The 26,440-nt window shown below is 40.8% G+C and overlaps 1 protein-coding gene across 8 annotated transcripts in view; it reads right to left on the reverse strand.

Moving 5' to 3' along the window:
- Positions 1-7,111: 7,111 nt before the first annotated feature.
- ADGRG2 (adhesion G protein-coupled receptor G2) overlaps positions 7,112-26,440 on the reverse strand; it is a 236,904-nt gene continuing 217,575 nt past the window's right edge. For all 8 annotated transcript variants that reach the window (XM_073616458.1, XM_073616459.1, XM_073616463.1 and 5 more), the window contains 8 exons: positions 25,635-25,747; positions 25,083-25,207; positions 23,568-23,839; positions 20,878-20,977; positions 19,382-19,662; positions 15,632-15,733; positions 13,507-13,659; positions 7,112-11,497 (listed from right to left, as the gene is read on the reverse strand). In XM_073616458.1, coding sequence (XP_073472559.1) covers positions 11,334-11,497; positions 13,507-13,659; positions 15,632-15,733; positions 19,382-19,662; positions 20,878-20,977; positions 23,568-23,839; positions 25,083-25,207; positions 25,635-25,747 — 1,310 coding nt within the window. In that variant the 3' untranslated portion in view covers positions 7,112-11,333. The remainder of the gene's footprint in view (positions 11,498-13,506; positions 13,660-15,631; positions 15,734-19,381; positions 19,663-20,877; positions 20,978-23,567; positions 23,840-25,082; positions 25,208-25,634; positions 25,748-26,440) is intronic.

Consider the following 26,440-nt stretch of genomic DNA (forward strand, 5'->3'; position numbering starts at 1 on the left):
AAAGTGTGCCTGGAAATTTTACACTCTATTTCTGTTCTGGTGACAACCCACTCTCTTTGATAATCACCAGTTCCACCCAGTTCATACAACTGCTCTGGGGTGGTGTGGGGGCGGTGTGGGGATGGCGTGCACTGAATAAAAGTACTTGCATGCAGTATCTTTTTTCAGCGCAGTGCAAAGCAATCCACCGCCTCGCACTATGCAACGGCCAATGGAACTTCATGAAACATAGCTCCCAACTGTCCCTGATTTCAAGGGATTGTCTCTGATTTAGAAAAAAAGGTCCCTCTCTCCCCTTTCCCTCCTCATTTGTCCCTCTCTGCTCAGGAAGCTTTAAGAACCGAGCGATCAGCGTTGTTTGAACGCTCGGTTCTTAGTCTTAGAGCCGGCAGGGAACAGATGCAGCTTTGGACCGATGCTACATCCACCTAGGTAAGTATGATTATGGAAAAAACAAGTCTGCATACAAGTTTGTATACCCTTGTAGGTTTTTGAGGGGTTTTAGGTCTAAGTGGTCTATTTATAAAGCATGCGTTGGAAGAACGCCACAAGCATTCATCTAGACTGCACAAATTTCCTCGTATTTCCGCTAATAATAGGACTTCTTATGATTGTTAGCTCCATCTAGTGGCCATAATGTGGTACATTTTTCTGAAATATCTCAATAAGAAAATACAGTGGAACCTCGGATTACGAGCATAATCCGTTCCAGGAGTATGCTCGTAATCCAAAGTACTCGCATATCAAAGCGAGTTTTCCCATTGAAATCAATGGAAATGAAAATAATTCGTTCCTCATTGACTTCAATGGGATGCAATACCGCATGCGGCCAGAGGCAGGGGGGCGCCGGAGAGCCTCGGAAATGGCCGAAAAGGCCCGAGGACACTTCGGCTGACCTCGGTAAACCTCAGAAAGACTTCCTACCCGAGATTTGCCAAGGACAGCACGGCCTTTCCATGCATTTCCAAACGGCGCTGATTGGCTGAATCGGCCTGAATCGTGCTCGTTTTGCGAGACAACACTCGCAAACCGACTTACGATTTTTAAAAATACAGTGCTCATATTGCGAAACGCTCATTAACCGCGTTACTCGCAATCCAAGGTTCCACTGTATACAGCATGTCGGCCACTAGATGAAGCTGATGATCGTAGGAAGTCATAGTATTAAAGAAAATACAAGGATAAAATGTGCAGCTGGGGTGAATGTTTGTGACATTTGTACAACAAATGTATGTATGGTAACTCATATGCTTAGGTTTGAATAGGTCCATAGAGTTTCCCTTTCACATTAAACTGCAGTGCATAGTTGTAAGGCAGGCCATACATGAATCATTTTTTTTTTTCATTCAACTGGTTGAATGAAAAAATATACCCAATTCCCCCATCCACATCAAGTGCCAATCAATCACTCCCACTTAGTTATTGCATTCTGACAGAGGGAACTTTCCCACCATCAGAACACCTTGATCAGTGATGCCAGCCACAGCCAGCGGCACTGATCATTTGGGAAAAAAACAGGCTAACAGGCTGGTTGGACAGAAGTCGATCGGTAGATCCAACCAACCTGCCCATACATGGATCGAAATTCAGTCGCTGCCTGCTGAACCAATGGATTTAGACCCATTTGGGGTCAGATTTGTCCACCGCAATGTCGGAGTCCCGCTAAAAATCGCAGATTGCCACCATTACTAGTAAAAACAAAAAAAAATCTAGATCTAACCCGTAGTTTGTAGACACGATAAGTTTTGTGCAAACCAATCAAAATACTCCTATTGCATTTTTTTTTTTTTTTACCAAAAATATGTAGAAAAATATATATCGGCCTAAACTGATGAATAAATTTGTTTTTTTTATATATATATATTTTTTGGATATGTATTAAAGCAATAAGTACAAATAATCGTTTTTTCTAAATTGTCGCTCTTTGTTTATAGTACAAAAAATAAAAAACGCAGAGGTGTTCAAATACCACCAAAAGAAAGCTCTATTTGTGGGAAAAAAAAGACTTCAATTATGTTTGGGTACAATGTCGCACGACCGCACAATTGTCAATTAAAGCGACGCAGTGCTGCATCGCAAAGAATGGCCTGGTCATTAAGGGGGCAAATTCTTCCAGGGCTGAAGTGGTTAAATATAGTGTCTGGGGGGATCCTCTTAGTCTGCCTGAAAAGTGGGTATAGAACCTACTGTAGCAAAACTGATATTTCTAAATATCACATTTAAATTGCCGGCAATACCATTGCCAGCAATAGAAAAATGTTTTAAAAAACGGCGTGGGGTCCTCCCCAAAATCCATTACAGACCCTTATCCGAGCATGCAGCAGGTCAGGAAAGGGGGGGGGGCAAGCAAGTGCCCCCCCTCATCCTCCTGATCCATACCAGGCCACATGCAAGGCTCTGCCCCCCATCACCCCAAAGCACTTTGTCCCCATATTGATGGGGACGAGGACCTCTTCTGGGCGGTGGTCATGGGGGTCTGTGGGCAGAGGGCTTATCAGAATCTGTAAGCACTGGAAGCATCTTGAAGGTTGTTAAGGATGTAGCGGCTGGCTTCAAGGTCCCGCTCCTTAACAACCAGCCATTCACTGCTCCCTGATTGGGCAAAACTTTGCCCAATCAGGGCTTAGAATGCACTGTGCAGCACGCAATTTTGGGTGTTCACCGAACAGGTGAGCAGGCGATGTGCAGGCCAAATGTCAGGGCTGGTCTCTCAGCCCTCCCTTCCCAGTGCTCAGGTTGCTCAGCTGTCAAGTTAAGTGTCAGTAGTCATCGTTCCACAGTGGCTCACCTGGTGATCATTTCCTGCTTGTCAGTCCAGCATACAGCCAGCCCCGTTTGGCTATTTAAACTGCCTGGTTTATTTCTTCTGTGCCTTTGCCTTGGTCAAACAGACTCTCTGTTGTGTTCCTGTTGAAGACTTGCCTGGCTGACGTCCCTTCTGGTTTCTGATCCTGTCTGCTGCCTCCGACTACCCTGATTTATGACTTCCTGATTTACTACCTTGTTCTGACTACCCACTCTGGTTACCGTACCCTGGCTTTGACTACATTTACTATTTGTACCATTTTTACCATTATAATAAAAGGTGTGATTTTTACGGCATTTTCTGTCTCCATCTGATTCATGGTTCCTGACACCAAACTTTTGCTCAGCCTGAACCATTCACCCAACTCTATACATTACTGGACACAGAAGGCTGCCACCTTCAGGTGAATGGACACTATCCAAAAAGGCAGGAATCCCAACCCCTCAGCTCAGCTAATCCTCAGTTTTGTAGCAAGCAAAGATGAACATAAAAGGGGGGAGGGGGGGGGTCTATGTGCCATGAGGTGTATTCCAAGAAAATAATTTTACAGGTAAATCAAAAACCCAAAATTTGTAATCATACTACCAGTGGCAGCTGGTGGTATATTTCTGGGGGGGGGGCAGCAAACTGTGCACTCACAGACACCCCCCTTTCGGTCGGTTGGATGGTTCCCAGCCCGGAATTTACCCCATATATGGCACGGGCGATGGCTTCCCCTTGTGTCTCCTCCCTCCTCCTCCTAGGCCAATTGGAAAGCTTCTCCTTTCGGCCAATAGGGAAACGGGTCTCTCTGATTGGCCGGGAGGAGAATCGTGTGACAATAGCGAATATTCATTCACTTTTGTCACACAACTGGGTGGGTCGGGGGGCCAGTGCTCTGCGCCGCCGAGCCCACCGTTTTTTGAAGACTATTAGAGCCTCTGGCTCTAATCACGTGCTTCAAAAGAAAAAAAAAACCAACTGGAATCCACGCTCCCAGCGCCCTGCATGTAGTTTAGAGGGCCGGACGCATGTATAGGGGGGGCGGTGCCGTGCGCCCCGGATAGACAGCCACTGCATACATCACAGAGAATATATGAAATAGTGCTGCACAGTACTCAACCACAGTATTATAATATATTAATAGTATATTATATAATATATATAATGTAATAATATTCCATATCTTGGAGTTCAGTAAAGGACACAGTGACTTTATTCTTAGACCATGGGTTATATGCCGTTATCGTTAGGTAATTGGATAATGGCAAAGCTTTGTTGGGAAAGCCCTCTAGAGAATCTATATAACCCCGCCCACTCCGTGAGATTCCAGTTTTGTCAGCAAGCAGTAACATGATTGTGAAGGAAAAGAAGAGAGGTACTTGTGTCCTGTACTATACTTCAAGGTATGGAATTTATAGGTAAGTCAAAATGACTATTATCGTAAAGTGGAATTTCAGTAATTTTTCATCTTTCCATCTATTAAATCCTCTGCCCTTGTTTTAACTTGGGATAGTAAAACATTTTTTTTCTGCCAGTAAATACCTTATACAGCCCACTTCCTGATTCTTGTCTGGTAAAAGAACCTAGACTTATGACATCATGCTCGCACGCGAGAGAGTTTACCAGGATGGGAGGGGGATGAGTTATAAGAGGGCCAATGAGAGCTGCAGAGCTGGAGGTGTGCCTCTGTGTAAATCCAGGAAGTGAACAGGCAGCAGCTTCAGCTGCCCACAGTTAAAATGGTTGCAGCCAGACTCAGAGGAGGGAGATTTCTGCAGCATATTTGGCAAGTACAGAATCACAGTATATATAAAATAATATGCAAAGTGGTTGGAAGAAGGCTTCAGAATTTCAAAGATGTTTTTATTACAAATTATGTGAGCAGACTGCAGTTCCTCTTTAACAATGCAAGACACAGGACCTTTATTCTTAGACCATGGGATGTCCCCAAGCAATAATCTGAGGGGTGGGTAAACTGGGTCAACAGACTCAAACAAATAGCAACCCTGCAAAAACGTTTTGAAAATGTGAACAGAGATGGTGGTCCCACAACTTGTGAAAAAAACAGGTGCTTGATGCTGAATAGGCCCAGAAAAACCTTGACATCTTAGGGTGAATGGACCCAGGTAGGGAAGGAAGAACTCATTCTTAGATGGCACACACCCTAGCAAGCCAAGATATCCACTCAGCTGGGTGGAAGAGAAGGGAGGAGTTCCATAGAGGGACCAGACTGGAAAAGAACTGAAAAGGAATCAGTTCCAAAGGAAGACATGGCAGGTAGGCAGAGATGACCATTCTGATGCCATCCATAAAGTGAATCAGGTATTTATAGACACCCCAATTTTTGAGGACATTTTGTCCTCATGTAGCATAGGAAAAATAGATGGCTCACAGAAGTAAGGGGAGTCCAGGCAGAGCTACAGCTGCAAGGGGCCAGAAGGAGAATAAGGCCCTATTTTCATAAAGAAATCTTATATTGAGTTAACGCCAAGGTTATGAAAGGGAGCACTGTAATATGGGAAGAGCACTTAATAACGTCCCATAGGGATACAGAAGGCTGCAACAGGCAACAAGGAGAGCCAACTTTGTAACATAGGGCAAATAAGCCAGGATGTTAGGAAAAGATTCACCTGGCCAAATAAAGACCTGCATACAACCCAGGGCTAGGTGTTTGGCAATCCCAAGCCAAGGATGCTTCATGCTGGTAAATGGAACCAATTTCCGGGTAGAGTTTTCAACTAAATAAGTAATTAGTAACTATCCCACATGTTAGATTGTAAAGTATGGGGGAGAGATATGCAAGCTTCTCTGAAGGAGTGGCACCAAACCAAATGTTGGAATGTGTTTCACTGGTGATTATCAGTGAATTAGAGATGATGGTAGATCAGCTATACAGCAGAGGGTGTTTTGTAAGCAAGCTAGGCAAGTGCCAATAGACTGCATGTGGAGGGAAAAAAAGATACTTAAAGAGGGTATTTGACAAAAAAAACAAGGGCAATAAGACCCCTACTAAGCCAGTGAATGGAGTTGACCATTATAAAGGATCATTTCTTTAAGGCGGCAAGAGCAGAATGGCTTCTCACTCAGCTCATAAGGCAAGCAACCTGATAGTCTGCAAGCCTTGTACACTAAGAAAGGCATATTTAAAGATAAGAGCAGTGTCTTAAAGTCATAGGCAAAGCTTATAAGTGTAAAATGGCGTCCAAATAATGAATATAACCTCGCTATTTAATGAGGAGGAGGGTACATATGACCGTGAGTGGGAAAATTTCAAACATTGTCTGTCTCCAAGAGTTTGTCAGCATAATCCAAGAGGATTTCTGAAATGGGAGGGGGGGGGGGGGGGAATGTGAGCATGTTCTTGAACACGGGGTCAGCCACAGAGTCTTTCTGAAAGAGACCTGAATAGGAATGATGTGAGGTACCATTGGCAGTACAAGTGCATGTGCAGGAGTCCGAGAAAGATGCTTTTGCCCAGTTCTTATAAAGGCTCCAAAAAGGAGGATTTGAAACTTGTTGTAGCTCTCTTATAAAATGTTGCTAAAGGACTAAAGATTTGTTCAATCTGGAGATAACTTAAGTATATGGGTCAAAAAGTTAGACTCCTATAAATCTTGACCTCATTGTACCAAATAAAGCCATGTCAGTAGATGTCCTAGGGTGAAAGAGAACCTGAGTCAGCAGAAGGTTTCTAAGTTGATCCAGTACACCTAGAGGGTTTATCACAAACAGATGGCCTTGCACCCGAATATGATGCCTGAAGGGGGCGAACAGAATGTTTTTATAAGGTAGAGGTGGACATGTCAATAGGGAGGTATGGATTATAGATAATGAAGTTGGAACCCCCCTTCTCATGATCGCCACCTCAATGTATTCCTCAAGGGAATTTCCAAAGAATAGTTAATCTCCAATGGGGGTGCAAAAAAGTCAACTTTCCTGAGCAGGGTTAACAGACCAAGCTCTAAGCCATAAATGTCTGCACATATGAAAAAATAAGAAGATACATTCTGGTCAATCATAGTCTCCATGGTGTCTACGCAGAACTGTAGGGCCAATAGCAAAAGCTGTAATCTTGCAGAAAGCATAGGGTTGTCTATATCAAGAGACAGTTCACTATTAAGTTCTCCAGCCCAGTTCGCCTTAGTTTGGGAAATAGATAAGGTGGCAATAGTTCCTTAGTAAGTGAGGAGATTCATTAGCTAAAGTATAACATTAGTTGTCAAGTTACATATTGCACCTCCTCTAATAAATCTGCTTGTAGGTGCACAGAAAAAAGCCATGTATTTCCACTTTAAACTAATCAAATCATTTACAGAGACTTAGTAACTTTAGCCACATAAGGCAAATTAAAATTTATTCAGCAGCAACAAAACAAAAGTTAAATAGATACTCCAGCTGTTTAGATAGATTTCACTAACTGCATTTTCCAACATTGATTTTAACAGTTTTTCTATGCAACGATTTTGAAAAAAAAAAAAAAAAACATTTATTTATTCAGTCATCAGCATGCCATGTCTGAGTATGAACAAGTCCATGGATGAATATACTTGATACAAAGGTTGAGTTGTTAAAGTGCTAATTCCGAAAAAGTCAACTTTCAGTTTAAAATAAAAAAAAATTCCAAATTGATCCATATGAAGTTATAGGCCAGTATGACAAATTTCAGGTGTTGTGCAGCCAGAAGGCATATGGGGTACAGACAGTCTGAAATTATAACCCCAGAGAATGTTGTCTGATGAGATCCATTAGGTAGGAAGTCTTCATTTGGTTCTTTATTGCTAGCACAGACATAAGCCAGAGGCACGGTTCATTACTTTAGGTAGCTTGTCTGCCTTATGATTGTCAGATGAAGAGAAAAGATCTTTAAAGTGTTTGATCAGTCCAAACCTTTGCATTGGCCGGTTCTGGATACAAATGTATTACTGATAAAATTAATAATACATAATAAAATATTTCATGTAACAAAATTAGTAACAGCATTTAATTATTGTAATGATACATAAATATTATATAAATAACATAGGACAATGCTTTAGGACTGCTGAAAGAGTAACTCCACTTTTTGAACACTTTTTTTGGCTAGGCCGATATTCTTAGCCAGGACATTCAAATAGTCTCCTTTGCAATTAATAGTTATTGCCTATATTTGTTATGTTTATACAAGGCATTGGAGTTTCTACTATGACCAGCTGATAAGATTCTATTAGTAAGTATAAGAATCAGTCATCAACAGTTAAAACCCTACTCTAGTCAAAAATGAGCATCTAACAATTTATTGGTAATAATGTATCTGTTTTCTTTGTGCATTCTGCAAAAGCACATTCATTCATACTGAGGACGGGGGCATTTTTTGGTGTATCCCCTGACACACCAATTTTCACATACTGAGGAGGACGGGTCACAATTACCCACTCTTTATTCTTAGGGGGAAATGTACCCTCACTTGCCCCTGTAGTCTTCACCACTCTGGCCCTGGCATAATCCTGTCATTGTGCAGAGACTTGTGGGCAGGAATATAATAAGCCTACCTGCTCTATTACCAGCTCTGCTTCCCAAACTACTCAGTTCATGATTGCCCAAGGACAGGAATAAATTGCCAAGAATCATTGAACATGTAGTCCCATGCAACAGAAGGAAGGTATAGCAGTGAAATCAGTGGCTCGAGAATGACATCACAGGTAGAAATATTCTGTCTCAGATTCAGAATACTTTATTAATCCCAAAGGGAAATTATTAATATACTCAATTTATTATTTTTTTTCAGAGAGCAAAATAAAAATGTGTAGATGTACTACACAGGATCAGAAGGCAGTGATCCCAGAATTGGGCTAACAGTTCACTATGGAGTGTTAAATCTGAACACCAAGTATGTTTTTATTGCATACAGTAACATTGGTCCAGCTTGGACAAATGTAAGTATGCATATCTCAGACCTCATGAGGGATCATTGGAGAAGGTGACAATCACAGATAACACATTATAATGTTTTTACAGTTTCCATGAGGCAACAAGCAAAATTCCAAGACTCTCAACTGTCCCCAGTAGAAACTTTAAGTCCCTGTATAACCGTGATAAACCAATAGATTACAAAGTTGATCATTTTACTGCCCCGGACCAGAATATCAAATACAAAAATGTGTATAAAAATGCAATTAGCTTTTAAGTTAAAATCCCATTATTATCTATGGTATCTGTTACATACCCCTAGCAGGCTCAGGCAAAGCTAAAATCATAAAACTTCATTCCTATTGACTGAATGGTGCTTTCTTTAAATGTTGCTTAGATAAAAACATTATAACGGTATACAATGTTTTTAGGAATGTGGTGCTATTGCTGACAATGTAGAATGCTCATATGTACCAGATATTAGCCTAACATTTATATGTGCAAATATGCAAATACAGTTTGTGTTTTTTGCACACAATATCCCAAACAAAGACCTTGCATCTTTTTTATCGTACCAATATTTTTTACACATCTAACTCCCAAATCACTAATAACCATTTATGTAAAAAGATATTAAACTTTCTGGTAGATGGCAGTGTTGGTTTTTGTTTTACCTGATCACTTCAATCAGGTACTTGATTGCAAGTATTAAGAAAAAAAAAATAAGAAGGCCTACATATTATCACTTAATATTACGAAGCTTCTGATAAAAATGAACATGCCACTACTCCTTCCATAGTAACGTCTGGTGAACATCTCATAGCAGGCACCTCAGTGTACCTGACTATGAGGTTGATTTACTAAAATTAGAGAGTGCAGAATCTGGTGCAGCGGTGCATAGTAGTCAATCAGCTTTTAACTTCAGCTTCATTATTTAGGTTTGACAAAAAAAAAACTGGAAGCTGATTGGTTTCTATGCAGAACTGCACCAGATTTTGCACTCTCCATTTTTAGTAAATCAACCCCTATATCTTTATTTTGTGTCATATATGTTTCTGTGTTCCATCGGCATAAAACTTCTTACTTTAAATTATGCAATGTAAAGGGAGGCAGGGATTATCACAGCATTTAACTTTGTAAGTGCTTATTTACATTTAGCATGAGCCAGGGCTATTGGTTGTTTCCAAGGGGGCACATAGGTGCCTGCCATCATCAGAAAAATTATAGGCATTACTTTATTAGGAATAGTGACAAGTTCACTTTAAAGGTAATCCGTATTGAGATAAAGAGGCTGTCACTGCTGACTTTCTTGTGAAAATGATAGTCACCTGGCTGTTTCTCACCTCATTACTTTAATTCACAGCCCTGACAAGCATGATCCAAATAAAACATAGATCAACATAGGTATTGATTTACTAAAGGCAAACAGACTGCTTCACCTCATTTACTAAGCTCTGGAGCAACTGCCCTTGCAAATTGCATAGTCTATTTACCTTTAGTAAATCAGCCACATAATATCTAGGCAAGTATCATTTTGAAAATTCAGTAATGACAGACTACGTTTTTTCTGGGTACAGGTGGTTTGCTATAAAGGTGACCCTACATGGAAGGTCCGCCTTAATGATAGCTCCACACCGCCTGTATGAAAAAATGTTACCTAAACACAAAATAGAACATTTTAAGAATAACAAATGCTTTGGAACTCAGCTTCCGATGCTTCTGGGAGGTGCAAGTGACGTCACATGCCTCATTGGTGGAAATTGAGAGAGCTGGGTCATGAGATCCCAGAAAAATATGTCCATCACAATGAAGAAGTACATTCTTGTGGGATCTGGAGCACTGAGCTCTCCTGTTATGCAATGGTGACCCACAATCAATTCACCTGTGCCTCCCTGAAACAGCAGTAGCGGAATCCCAAGATCTATGATTTTTTTTCAATTTTTAACCATTTTTTTTCCCAGGGGGTGCAATGCTGTCATCTACTTTTTTGTAGAAGGCCTGCTTCAAAGGATATTGCTACCCAGATTAATTTTGTCTTGTTTTCAGGTAAGTAGGTACTTTAGAAAGCAGGTGTACATTCCCCCTAGATAATCATTTTCACGATGAATCAGGTTTCCTCTGCATATTTTGATTTTCTTTTTAAAATGACAGGCAGTTACAATTACCACACAAGAGGAATGCACCATGCTGTGTCAATTGCAACATGTAAATGATTGCCAAGGGAGAACATGCACCTGTTTCCAGAGTAACTGAGTTTTAAGAAATCTGCAGTTGGATTAGAAACTTTTTTGGCTATTTCATACATCTCACAGATCTAGTTTTCAACATGAAACTGTACATCTATAATAAAACTGACAATATATAAATTAAATATATATATATATATATAAACAGTAAAGGAGAATATTATGCGTTGAGCAATGCATCAGACAAGCAACACAGACACAAATGAATATGTCCATGTCTTCTGTCCACCTTGGCTAACTCCAAAGACACTTAAAAAAAAAAAAGAGGAGCGATTGTCCTATCCAAAAAAAGTGAATTTCAGCTGTTCTTGATAGTCCAAGGCAGCTACGTTCAATGAATGTAGAAATAGGACAGCCAATGTTTCTCACACATGGAGAAATAACATTTCAAGTCATAGGAGTAAAAAGTAAAACTAGATTTGATCAACAAAATGCACACTGCCACGGTTAGTCCTTCTCATAGAATTTCTCCGGTCATCTCCATTTCTGGTGGCTGGTCTTCCTGGAAACTCCTGCAGTTGGACTTCTCCATTCTGAGGCATGAACGTAACTCCATTTCTTTCTTTGAAAACATTGCCTTTAATGATAAAATATATGCTTGTGAAAAGACAAAACTTTAGGGGTCTTTATAAATGTTTTAATTCAAGATTTACACATCATTCACCCACAGCTGCAAACACAGAACACAAATAGGACAGTGAATGCCATTGTAAGTTGGCAGTTTCAAGTGGCACCCTAGTAAGAGAACCAACATGTAACCAAAGTAGGTAATGAAGAGGGATTTGGAATTATTTTACTGCACAAGGGAGAGATGCTGTGTATTTGATGTCCACCATTTACAGGTTTCCCTGTTACTCAAATTTTACAACATTATCCCATATTCATAAATGCAAAGCTGAGTAAATTTCACATCTGCTATTAACGCCATGTAGCCTGTATGCCGACTGGATTGGCTGTGTGCTCAATCCCCCCACTCAACTCCCCCTTCATCAGCCTCTCCCCTCCGCAGCTGGCTCTGTGCAGGCGATTGTGTGTGTGAGCATTCTGCCCCCTTCCACCAGGTTGTGCCTTCTGCAATGGATTATGGAAAGTGTAGTCCAGAGGGGCCACTGTACAATAGAAGCTAATGGGACTGCAGACTCTAAGGCCCACAATTCCCTGCCACAAGGAGGAGGAGGGCACAAAACTTTTCCCTGGATAATTACAGGAGATTGAGGCACACAGTACAGGGAAACCTGTGCATGTGGACCTGTTTCTGTGCATGCCTAAACAGAGAGCAGAGCCTGGTGTGTGGGGACTGGAGCTGGGCATACTTGTGTTCACAGAGTCAGAGGACAGAGCCTTTGAGGACCAGAGCATCAAACTGAGCCACAGAGAGTCGCTGTAATTTGGGACCAGAACAGGCTAGACTTGTTGCTGTGTGTGCCTACCTCAGTGAGGACCTGAGGACTTGATTTAGAAGACCTGATCATGGGGACTGAGACTTCAGGGATAGCAGAACACAAAGTGATCTGGACCAGAATCCTGTGTTCCAGGAGGGGTGAGCTGAACCATCTGTGCTTAGCTCAACATTAACACAGTCAATGCAGAAGAGACTGCCTCTTTTTCCACAGGCTATCAGCCATGCATTGCACACTCTTAAATGGATAGCTACACATGCACCATCTTACAGAAGGGCCCCAGCGACAGCTGGCTTCCATTGACAATTGGGTGCCAGGTACTTGTAGACACCTCCAGGGTTACCCTTTTGTCAGGAATGTATACATCCACCCGATATTGGAGCTTTATGTGTAGTGTGCACACGAGGACCTTTATTTCTGGGTTAATTGATGCTGATACTTTTAACCCTGTTTACACCAGTTAAATATTGGGATAGCATCACTACAGTTCAACTGATTGCCAGCGTATGGATCAGCGCTCATTTTATCTAGTACAGCATCTTTAAACCTGTTCGATTGCCTGTTTATTCATGAATCCATGCATTATTTAACTGAATTTCCTTAAAACTTCCTTTCAGTCTACTATATAGTTGCTTGTGGCCTGTTTTCTATGCATTGTTATAGAGTTGTAGCATACTAATGTTTAGGCTTCATGCACACTGGACGATAAAATAATGTTATAAAAACACCAGTAGTTTTTTCAATGTCGTTTATTAGCGTTTTTTAGCGTTTTTTTAAATTTTTTTTTTTAATGGATCAAAAATGTTAACCGCTGGTGAGCCACGGTTTTGAGCGTTTATCGGTGTTTATGAGCGTTTGGAATCTTTTGTGGTCAGAAAAACGACTCCTGAACGCAATTTTATGGCGTTCAGAAAACAGCCCATAAACTCCACTGCTGATAAACGTCCAAAAACGTGCACGGACACATAGGATAACATAGAGGGGAGTTTATGGGCTATTTAAAAAACGCCCTAACTCCCAAAAACGGCCGTTTATGAGCTTCAGTGTGCATGGAGCCTTACGTTACACTTGTGTGTGAGTGGGGTCCGAGCAGCTTAAATAGTTGTGGCAAAACAAAGAACCCAGCATAGCTAGCGGTTCCTGCAGGGGTAAGTGTTACAACCAAAAAAAGTATAAAATGACTTACCATTGCCATTGGGGTGCATTAAGTATTCATTGGATACTAGCAAAGTCGTTGAGTTTGAGTTACTTGTTGACTGAATGGAGTTGCTGGAACTACTGGACACTCCCTGCTTGGAAGTTTGTTTCTTTAGTTTATTTGTTGCTGTTTTACTCCAGTCTAAATGCAGCAAATACAAAATGCTTATGTTACAAAAAAGGAAATTTTGTAAAATGATATGAAAACTATTTAATATATGTGTGTGTATAATTTTATATATATATATATATATATATATATATATATATATATATATATATATATATATATATATATATATATATATATACTGTATATATTCTTTTTTTAATGGAATATAATATTTTCTTAGCACCAACACTATCTCTCCTTGAATTTTGACCTCCAACCCTTAGACCTTACTGAAACTCCTCCCAGCTGACCCTGATAATTTACAAGGACCCCCCTACCCCCTTGACCACAGACCCCCTCACATACCTATCCTACACTCCTCTCACCTTCCTATTATTTCTTTCCTGCTAGGCCTCTCTCACAGCACTCCCCACTATACTGGCTATTTACAGCACAGTGATGATATCACTGCTATTTTTACAAGGTAATATTTAGGTTTGCAAAGACATTTGTGCACACATAATTAGTTTGGGTCTATTGAGGATTAACAGTTATATGAATGTTTTTGTGCTTGGAGTTTAGCTTTAAAGTCAGCAAATCCATGTTTAATTTCCTTTAGATTTTCAAACATTGTAACTGGATATGCTTTTATTGTGATATTTTTGAAGGAAAACTCCAGCCCAATCTTTTTTTAATCTTTAATCAGAGTGATGAAGGCTTAAAGCCTCGTACACACAATCGGATTGTTGGCCAACAAAACCGTGGACTTTTGTCCGAAGGGCGTTGGCCCAAACTTGTCTTGCATACAAACGGCATGGAGTTGTCGGCCAACAAATACAAACGTAGTGACGTACTTGTACTTGTTTTTAGTGCCACCCTTTGGGCTCCTTCTGCTAATTTCGTGTTAGTAGAAGTTTGGTGAGTGTTGATTCATTTTGCGCTTTTCATTTCGCGTTTTTCAGTTAGTTTCCGAACAGCCGTTCATCAACCAGACATGTTGCGGAATGAGAGGAGATAACGTGTTATTTATTATTGGCCTTGGAGTTATTGCTTTGACATTATTTTTTTGGTTGAATAATGATTTGATTTGGTATATTTTCTATATTTTTGGATGCATAGAATGCACTTTTTGGTTAAGTTCTATTGGCAGATAGCATGTCTAATTTTATTTGTTTTCTTTTTTTAATGCATGTGGAGAATAATACTTGCCTATGTGTTTTACTTCAAATGACAGTTTGGGAGTAGGCAGTTACATTTAAAAAAATACAATGTAAAATTGACAAGGGACACCAACATAGTTGTATCTTTGAACTTAAAAACTAGGGGATAATGGTGTTGTGGTAACTTGCCCAAAAAAAGAAAAAAAAAAAAAAGCATAATAATATTATTCTTGATAACACTAGAAAAAAAAGACTTTGAAAATGTATTTGCAATAACTCCATCAGTATCACCAGCAAAGCAGCTTCATTATTATCCCATTAAAAAAGAAGAGAATTGTGCTCTGCATTTCGAGATTTCATAATTTGCCGTGTCACGAATGTTAATTCTCCATTACGAACACTAGTTTACAAGACCAACCACTTCTGGCTCGTCCTTGCTTCCGAGCATGCGTGTTTGTACTTTGGACTTTTGTCCGACAGACTTGTGTACACATGCACAGAAAATCCGACAACAGACATTTGTCCGCGGAAAATTTTAAAACCTGTGATCCAACATTTGTCCGTGGAAAATCCGACAACAATTGTCTGATGGAGCATACATGCGGTCGGATTTTCCGCCAACAGCCTGTCATCATACATTTCCCGTCGGAATATCTGATCGTGTGTACGAGGGCTTAAGCCTCTTTTTTTTTGCCTTTGTCACCATCAGGGAATTTTTATGCCCACTTCCTGTTCTGTAGACAGATACAGCAATGAAAACAGCTCTAACCAGCCCTGCTCTATCCAAAAAAAAAAGTTGTCTGGAGTTGAAGTTTATGTATTTCAATCAGTTAAAACCTTACCAGAGTTTTCAGCCAGTCTGAGCTTTCCACAGCAAAGATATCGTCTCCATTGTTTTCGGACATTTTCCTTTGCCACACAGTAGAAGAAAAATATGAAGAAACCTGAGAAAAATATGTTATTGTTATATGATAAGAAGTTTCTAGGGGCTATAGTATTACCTTATTACCTCAAGGAGTAGTGATCATAAAATAGGGGCGTGTAACATTGTTTAACAATTTTAGAAATTTAGAAGAAGGCAATCTTATGTAACAAGAGCTATAGTGTTAAAGAATATGTTCTCAAGATAAAGGCATTTACCTCCGTAGATGATTAGCTTGCACTGCCTATGCAACTGGGGCTTTGAAACCTGCAATCTTCCTCCCCTTCTTTCCTTAGGGACACCAGGATGGATCAGAATGATTCAGATTGGTCAAAGTGGTCACGTGCCAGTGCTCAATGCTCTGATCTGCCTGGGCATCCCAAGGAAAGAAGGTGAAGAAGGTCACAGCTTTTAAATCCCCTGACTGCTGTACTGACTGAGTGAAAGCTAATCATCCACTGAGATAAATGCAGCAAAGATCAGGGGCTGTTTTATAACCAAATATGGGTTAATTGTTGGCAAATTCAACCTAACCATCCAAATGTGACAACCAATTAGCTTAAAGGAAGGTTTTTAAAAATAAACTTCCTAACTAAGGTTGTCCATACATTATACAATCTTAAGGGATAAATTCACCTTTTAAAAAAAATAAATACATGCACATAATATTTTTTATTACATTTTTTTTTTATCTAGAGCCTGTAAATCATTACGCCCATGATCAGTAGATCGCGGGTGCCATACAGGACTCCTGTAGACCTGTCAGTATATCTATATGCTCTTACCTCGTATGGCCAGGCAGATACACACTGACAGGAAAAGAGAATGATTTACCACAGTGCTCAGCAGCACCATAATAGTTAATTGAGTACTACAAGCCAACAGTAGCAAAGGCTGTTGGGAGTTGTAGCTTTCTAAATCACAGAACACTGAATGCATAATGTGGCCGGGCAAGCAGAGCCCCACTCAATCACATTTTCTTCAGATAATGGCAGCGAGTGGGGGGAAAAGATGGGCTGGGGCAATTGTAACATGTAATACCCTGAAAATGGGTATAATATGTTACAAAAGGTGGTGGCCAGGGTTGGTCTTGAAAGCCTATGGAGTAGTGCCCCTGGAGCGGCAGCCCAGGTGTGCCATAAAATCACTGTGAGTGGCAGTCACTTTGATTTGAGGCACCACAGTCACTGCACTATAGAACACGCTTTTTTAGTACCTGCCTCTTGGGCTGGGCCTTTTGGCTAGGACCAGAGGAATTTTTATTCCTGGCCGGAGGGCCTGGTCATTGTTTTACACAATGGCCACCTTTTTCACCCTCCTCTCCACTATTCCTTTCCCACTTTTTATTTATTTTCTTTCTTTTTTGATTGAATCCTATGTTTTGTCACGTCTTGTACACGTTTGTCTCACTGTGTGACGAGTAAGGACGGGTCCTCGGGCCAGCCCTGAAAGTCTTGGGAAGGGGTGGACATGGCCTTCTGGCTTAGTTCGCCCTCTCTCATGGGGTCTCCCTTTGGGGGAGCCCCACCTAGTACTTGGGTGGGTTCTGTTTCAGCAGTCCCTCCAGAGAATGGGGTCTGTCTGGTTTCGGCCATATAGACTATTGTAAAGTACCTTTGTCCCCGTCTGGAGCCTAACGCCCTGGGGGATCAGGGAATTGGCACGTCTGTGTACCCGTTGCACTTTTTTCTGACCACTCTTTATGTGTGTGCAAATTTTTTTGGCACCGGGTGAAGTTTTTTGGGTGTGTTATGCACACCATAGGCTTTCAAAAAAAGAAAAATAATATGTTACAAAAGGTGAACTTATCCTTTAACCACTTCAATACCGGGCACTTAGACACCTTCCCGCCCAGGCCAATTTTCAGCTTTCAGCGCTGTCGCAATTTGAATGACAATTGCGCGGTTGTGCTACACTGTACCCAAACAAATTTTTTATCATTTTGTTCCCACAAATAGAGCTTTCTTTTGGTGGTATTTGATCACCTCTGCGGTTTTTATTTTTTGCGCAACAAATAAAGACCGAAAATTTCGAAAAAAAAAAAAAGTTTTTCTTTGTTTCTGTTAAAATTTTTTGTAAATAAGCACGTTTTCTCCTTCAATGACGGGCACTGATATGGCTGCACTGACGGGCACTGATACGGCGGCACTGATGGGCACCAATGAGGTGGCACCGATGATGGGCACTGATAGGCGGCACTGATAGGTGGCACTGGTATGCGGCACCGATGGGCACTCATAGGTGGCACCGATGGGCACTCATAGGCGGCACCGATGGGCACTCGTAGGTGGCATTGATTGGTACATATGGGTGGCACTGATGGGTACGGATGTGTGGCACCGATGGGCACTGACAGGTGGCACCGATGGGCAATGACAGGTGGCACCGATGGGCAATGACAGGTGGCACTCATAAAACATATTGGGGCATTGCTGGAACATAATGGTGCCAATCAGTGCCCATTTGTGGGCACTGATTGGCACAGATTGGGCACATTGGGCACATGTGGATGGCCCTGGGGTACATACCTGGCCATCCACATGTTGCCCCTTCCCTGGTGGTCCTAGTGGCGATCCCTGGTGGTCCAGTGTGGTGATCTGAGGTGATCTGAGGGGGGGCTGCGCTGATAAACAATCAGCGCAGACCCCCCCTGGCAGGAGAACCGCCGATCGGCTCTCCTCTACTCGCGCCTGTCAGACGCGAGTAGAGGAAAAGCTGATCAACGGCTCTTCCCATTGACAGCGTCATCAGCCGTGATTGGACACGGCTGATCACGTGGTAAAGAGCCTCCGCCGGAGGCTCTTTACCAAGATCGGTGGAGCGGTGTGTCAGGCTGACACACCGCTCCACTAATCGCCGCGATGCGCGCCCCCGGGGGCGCGCAGCGGCATGTTATCCTGCTGGACGTCATATGACGCCCAGTCAGGATAACGGAACCACTTCCCGGACATCAATCCGCTATAGGGCGGGCGGGAAGTGGTTAAACTACCGTATGTAGTGCAAGGGCCTGCCTGATTGGATACAAATTGAAAGTGTTTAGGTTTGACCTCATATTATATAATTTTTGGGAATTCTAAAGGAAAATTGACAAGACAATTGTATAATAAATGGCCAGCCTAAGAGTGGACACTTCTAGATGCCTAGTCATTAAAGCCGTCCATAGACGGTTCGAATCTCAGCAGGAACCAGACAAGATTTAAACCATATTCATTGGCAGGCTGAATGTACCCAAAGTGCTCGATCAATCAACTTGGGTATAACCAGCCTGTTGGATTTTACATGCAATTATTACTAGTGGCTATTTTAGACAGAAGAGATGTTTCTGAAAAATAAGGTGGCATATTGTGGTATCTGCTCTTAGCAGGACTTTTGAAAGTTTGAAATGGAGTTTAATGAGGAAGTAATATATTTAAAACCATCCTTTTGTGAGTTTAGTCCAATGATGCAGACATTCAAATTCTCACATTTTTTTTATTTTTTTTGTTTAAATATTGTTAGTATAAATGCTGTCTTTGCAGAGGACAGAGGTGTATGACTCACAAACCTGACTTAGCAGAATTACACATACATTGGTTTATAAGAACATCTCAATTATAAAGATTGTAACTTTGTACTGTATTAGTTGCAAGGCCCAAGGTTTTCACACTCGAAGAACTGTAGATGAACAAACCTTGCAATGAGTTGAAGATGGCGAACAAGTACTGGATGACAGTTTTCCCTGGTCCAAAGGAAAAGAAGCCAAGGCCCCATGTAATACCAAGAAGGCAGGTAATGCCAGCCACACTGCGAACATCTTGGAGCATGGTTTTTCTCTGGTAGCCTAGCTGCTTCTGTTTTTTAATGCGGCAGAGTTGTATAAGCACCACCACAAACATGCTGACATTCAGCAGGAATATTATGCAAAAGTATCCAACCACTGTGATCCAGTATATAATGCTTTGCATCCAGCAGCTGAAATGAGAGGAAACACGTGGCATTTGTGCTATTATTGCATGTAAAATTATCATTTAAACGGATGTAGAACTGTGTTTTTTTATATAAATAATCTTACAAATTAGAAAACTGGTACCAGCCCATTGGTGAAATAGTGAACCAAATGCCTAATTAGCTAATCAACAACCAGGTCAGCCATATTCTTTTCTGGAATTATTCTGAATATTGAAAAACAACAATATTTCCAGATTTTATGCACTGCCCTGGAAAATATAGTATTTACCCAAATACTGTAGGATTTCCATCCTCCTTTTCTTGTTGTAAAGGGGTCTTTGGATACCTACTTGATGGGGACATCTACTCTAAGGGTGACCAAAGATTGATCGGAATTCGACCGGTTCAGCAGGGACCAGCCGAATTTCCATCCATGGACAGACTGGTTGTACAGAAGTTGATCTATTAATCGACTTCTGAACAACCAGACTATTGGGTTTTCCCCTAACAATCAGTACTGCCAGCTTTAGCTTGGTTAGCTGTTAAATAAGTTACTGTCATCACTATTTGCTTTACCGAGCTGTTCAGCAATGTGCTGACATCCCAAGTACTGATGAATGACTTTTCTAAGGCCTGCCATAGATGGTTCGAATCTCAGCAGCAATAACAGTCAGGCTGTACCAAGTTGATAGATCGATCAACTTGGGTACAACCAGCCTGCTGGATTCACTTGTGATAATCTCAAGCAGCTGCTATAGCCACTAGCGATAGCCACTTTTTTTCTCCTGGCGGGGGCTATTAAACTCAGTATACAACATTTTTTTTCATCAAAGCAAATAATACATGAAAAGAGCCTAAAGCCTTAACTTGCTGATTGGAAAAGGTCAAATATTCATTCATACTAATATTTAATTTATTTTGGGTGCATTTAGTTGCTTATATACAAACAAACTCCAAACCTGAGTTTCCAGGCCTTGAGTGAACTCATAGTTTCTTGAGTTGAATTATTATTTACCTGAATAACAATAGTTTGCAAAAATGTATTTTTTTTAAATTATAACCATATTAAGGAAAAGAAATACAAAATCAATACATTCCCTTTAGCATACCTTAGCCAAAGAAACAAAAACAATACAATTCTACATATACATAAGACTTTTTGTTTTACTGAAAATGTATTCAAACTTGCACCGCTAGTATAAGCGCAATATTTAAATTAAACAGATTTTCTGTACTTACAAATAATCTGCTGCCCCATTTGGATATGGTTCACTTATTTGAAGCTCATACAAATCTTTGTTAACAGCAAGGATAATTGCCACCACCACAGCAGGAGCTCCTGGTACAAACACAAATAGTAAGTGTAAAGATCAAATGCAAACCTAATATATCTTTGTATGTTTCAAGGCAATGCCATAACAATTTCTTATAAAATGTGCATGGTTGTTTTGGGTATGAAAGTAAATAGGGAGCATTAGCTTTACTAATTGGTGTTAAACCTCTGCGGAGAGATCACTGCTTCCACACAAAGAGCATGGGTTCTTCTTTGTAGCATGCTGGCACAGGACAGGCTTTTCTACTCAAGTAAAATGTATGATTTCGTACATCTTTTGTTTTGACGCAACTGAATTGTATTTAACTGCTTTAACCAAGAAGTTCAACTGGGCTTTAAATGATTTAGGGACAGGTAACTTCCTATTTCCAAAAAAAAAACCAAAACAACACAGTACTGAGAGAAATATGAACACTGTCACTTAAAGCACTGAAGCCATTGGAGTAGCATTCAAGATGGACAGCTAGCTAGCATGCTCAGAAATATAAGGAATAGCAGTATACCAATTTTGTTCAAGCTGAAGTCACCAAATACACAACTGATACACATATATGGGAGCTGTTTTACCTGCTAAATGACCTGTATTTTTGTCCATCCAGTTCTGAAATTTACACAAATTACCCATCCAGCACAACACTGTCTGGCTGGGCAGGTAAACACATTCAGGGATGAAATGTGAATCGATTTCAGCCTTTAACAGCCAAGAAATTGGCTGGTAAACTGTAATTTCCTGAAATCGTAAGTGACGCCATTAATGTGACGTCACCAAAACTGGAAGTGGCCTTACACACCTTTCTTCTTGACTTTTTTGAGTTGTAAGCCTTGTCACATCCATTTTGGGACTTTTGAGCTAGTTTTGACACCTTTTCTGCCTCCCTGAGCATTGAAACGAGAAGCAGCACTTACATGAGACCACCTCTCTGTCACATTGCTCTAACCTCCTATCAGCCTCCCCCATGTTAGACATACTTTCTGGTGTATTTTCCCAAAACCAAGTCATCAGTTTTACCAGGGAGACAAGATGTCTGACTATGTATTTTAGGTAACATATAAAAGCACTGATAGTGGACCAGAATGGTCTAATTTTAGTGCACTCCCATACAACAAGGAGCATTGTAATAGTCAAGCTTTTGAATCAGAGGTCTGTATCCCCAGTTTCCATGTTATACAGCCTCAATGGGAATATCCCAGTTGCATTACTTTTTTTTATAGCTGAGATTACCATGATATAGTTTGTCTTTCTGACCTGCTTCTAAGTATTCCACCTTTCCTAGGCTCAATTAAAGTCCTTTTAAGAGGTTGCTGTGCTCAGGCTGTTTTTCATAGTGAAGTGCAAAATATTTGAAAAAATCATGCCCAAAAACAGCCAAGCACAAGAGACCACTGCTAAAATAATTAAATTAAAGTGATATTAAAGAAAATTTTTTAAAATAAACATGTCATACTTACCTGCTCTGTGTAATGGTTTTGCACAGAGCAGCCCGACCCTCCTCTTCTCAGGTCCCCCACCAGTGCTCTTGGCCCCCCAAGCACTTGTTCTGGAGGCACCCAAGCAGGCTTGCTCCTGATTCGCTACTCTGCTTGCCTATCCATACACAGAGCTGTGGCTTGGCCCTCTTGCTCTCCTCATTGGCTTACTGAATGTGATTGACAGCAGCCAATGGCTCCCGCTGCTGTCTCAGCCAATGAGGAGGGAGAGTTCCTGGAGAGCCAAGGCTCTTGTGTACATCTCTGGATCACGATGGGGCTCAGGTACTGTAAGTATTAGGGGGGCTGGAGGGCTGCTGCACAGAGACGTTTTTGAGCCTTGAGCATTTAGAACCACTTTAAACCTATAAGCAGAAGGTCAGTAGCTCTTGCTGTTCAGAGCAGGCAGGGCTTAGCCATCAACACTAGCTACTAAAACTGAATTCAAGGCATTTTCAAAAAATATCAAATAATGCAGTTATATATTAAGCTATAAATACATATATTATAAATGCAACAGCAGGAAATAGGAGAGGTAGACCAAGAGAGGATCTGGGAGTCAGAGAAAGCTAAAGCGGGTAGCAGATCCAGGAGGCTGGAGGAAGTCAGGAAGTCTATGAAAGTGTGAGCATACCTGGGGGGAGCTAAAGAACCCTATTTGGAGACCAGGAGTGGGCCCGTCCAGTGAGGTACTGCAAACGAGGCTGAGTGAGCCTCAAAAGCTTCTATTTGTTTCTATTTCTCAACCAAAGTATTGCAGAATTATACATATAAAAGTGGTATAGCAGCCTCAACATTGCCCATATATTATAAGCACTTTGTTGGACCCACTTGAAGGCTGCTAGTCGTGGTGAAAATGTGTCTTTAAAATAGTCTCCTTGTGAAGCTACACATTCCACCAAGGAAAGTAACTAACTGAGCAACTTTCCCTATAGTATCTGGCCCATGGAAAGACATTTTCTGAAAACTACTAATAACATTTAGTAGTCATTTACTGGTTCAGTGTTTCAGTTGGATACAACTCACATTTACTAGAGTATTAGCCACAGGTACACAAAGATATTGATAACTCATAATTTACAACCTTCACTGTTAGCCTGAAGATAAGTTAAGAGTACAGATTACATACCCCAACCAATGATGCAGAACTTCAACATGTATTTCCGTATATAGGTGTTGAAGACTTTTACTAGAGACAGATACATGTGGAAAGCTTCAAGACCCATCCAAGTGATAGAAACCAGGAGAAAGTAATGTAGAAATGCAGCTACAGAGATACAGAGGCCTGGAACCTCACTGTACATTGCAATCCAGGGATCCATCAAGAATGTCAGATTCAAGCCAATAAGGGCAGCACACAGCTGAATTAGGATTTTAGATGGGTAATCTCTGCGTATTTTCCTTGAAAAAAAAAATACATGGTTAATGCAATACTTTCAGTTACAGTTAACAAGATGAAAGCCACATATTTATCAGACTGCCTGTTTTTGTTTTATAACATGGGGATTCACTTGCATAGAATTTCCATCTTCACATTGGTTATATATGGCTGCCCATACATTATACAATCTTCTTGTACAATTTTCCTTTAGATTTACCAAAACCATAAAACATGAGGTCAAACCTAAACTCACTTTCAATTTGTATGCAAGCAGGCAGGCCCTTACACTGCATAGTTGAAGGTTAATCTAAAGAATATTGTGTAATGTATGGCCGGCTAAATGAGGGTTTGTTTTTTAGTGATTCGTAGTTATAGTTTGGTAGCGCTGCAGTTACAGTCATTGAATATAATATTAGTATTTCTTTCATGCATTTACGGTTTGAGCTATAGTTGTAAAGAATGGAAATGTTACATTAGAATTTATAAGATGGGAAAGGGTTAGAAAACCTATTTAGGATATTATTACTGTGATCCCCTTGGGAACATTTCCCCTCCGTCTGGTCGTTGATATAGGAAGAACAGTAAAGAAAAGCAAAGTCTTTCCAACACTGTTTAGTAGAACTAGGAAGGGCTGGGGGGCTCACAGTATAAATAGTTACACTGAGGTGTAATTATTAAAGCCAAATACACAGTTCACAATCACAAACACGTGCAGGAAAAATAAAAGTAAATGTTTGCACATGCTTGCACATGATTGGATGATGGAAGTAAGCAGAGCTTCACATTATTCACCAAGTTCTTTGATGAATTTCCTTGCAGAGTCCAGGCAGCACAGTGGCTAAGTGGTTAGCACTTCCGCCTAGCAGCACTGGTTCAAGTCACAACCATGACACTACCTGCCTGGAGTTTGCAGGTTCTCCCTGTGCCTGTGTGGGTTTCCTCCGGGTACTCCGGTTTTTCCCCCACACTCCAAAGACACACTAGTAGGCTAATTGGCTCCTGTCTAAATTGTCCCTAGTATGTGTATGTATGAATGTGAGTTGGAGACCTTAGATTGTAAGCTCCTTGAGGGCAGGGACTGATGTGAATGTATAACATACTGTATATGTAAAGTGCTGCGTGAATTGACAGAGTTATATACAGTAAGTACCTGTAATAAATTAATAAAATAAACTGTACTTGCAAAGGGAATATTTTATTTGCCTTTAGTAAATCTACCCCCTTTCTCCTTCTTTTAGGTTTTCAGGTAGGTCCATTACTTACTCGAAGGCAATATAAGTTACAAGAGTCACAGAAAGAAATATGGCAGAAAGACCACAGCCAATATATGTGATGAAAGTCAAAATCAATTTGTCCTCTGGGCTTACAGGGTTATTAGGAGTCATGTCCTGAAAAAAAATAAGCACATATCAAAATATAAGAATAAATAGGAAATCGAGCACAGTTAGACATTTAGGCACTCTGACTAAAACTAGCGGAAGACTTAGAAACAGGCTAACTCATACAACATCAGCAGAAATGTAAGGAGGATTATGACCGCAAAGTCCTTTTTTGCCTATCCTACCTGTCCCAAACTGTGTTTACACTGCTCTCTGGTTTTGGGGTAATAAGGGAGGATCACATAATCAGTGCAGTCATGAATAGCTTAGCTATTCCCAGGTGGCAATAAATCATTTTAATAGATCATAGCTTTAATAATTGTATAATCTGTCACAATTATGAGAGCAGAAAGGGTCCCAGATCAACAAAACGTATAGATCTCACAGGATGTATAAAAGGAAATGAGGTGCAGTATATCACATAATCATTCCTTACCAATAGTATACCAAAGCTGGTTAGATGGTTGCATTTACAAACTGTCTGGCTTTGATTATTCTGTGTTGTACTGTTCAATGTACAGCCCTCTGATGACCAGCCACCATTTCCACCTGTGAACAAAGAGTCATTAATGCAAATTTTGTCCCAGATAGTCACTTCATGCATAACTCGATAAACTGCAGTCTGGAAATAAAAAATAGGACATGGCAGTTATTGTTTTGAAAGATGGAAACACAATCTCTAAAGCTAAACTTTCCAAGTCAAAAAGTAAAAAAGCCAATCCACCAAAAACTGATAATCACATTTTGATCAGAAGCTGAAGCATTAAGCTAAATCTATGACCTGGTTACTCCCCTCCTATCTCTCAGATCTGACATGCTCTTGTTACCCATACTTTCCTGTTCCCTGCCATACCTCTGCTAAGTGATTTTTTCCTTGCACTTCTTTCTCATGCCCGTTGGTTCTATATCATCTGTGTTAGTTGTGTCTGTCTACCCCTCATATGTTGCTTCCAGTGTTGAGCCATACGCCCTTGCAGTGCCGGTGCTATCACTAGGCAAAGTAGGCAGCTGCCTAGGGCGCCAGGCCATTGGTGTTCCTACTCTCTTCTCTCTGCAGCAAGCAACTAAGTCTCAGCATCAGCAGGCAGCCGCTGCTCCGTTCGCATATAGTGTCAGAGGCGCAGTGGTGGCGGAGGACTGTGTCTGTGTCCCGACTCCCGAATAAATAGAATCAAGCAAACATTCATTGATGGGTGCTGGTAAGGCTGCATTGATGGGCGCTGGTAGGATGCATTGATGGGT

Source organism: Aquarana catesbeiana, linkage group LG02 (assembly GCF_042186555.1).
Source record: "Aquarana catesbeiana isolate 2022-GZ linkage group LG02, ASM4218655v1, whole genome shotgun sequence".
NCBI lineage: Eukaryota > Metazoa > Chordata > Amphibia > Anura > Ranidae > Aquarana > Aquarana catesbeiana.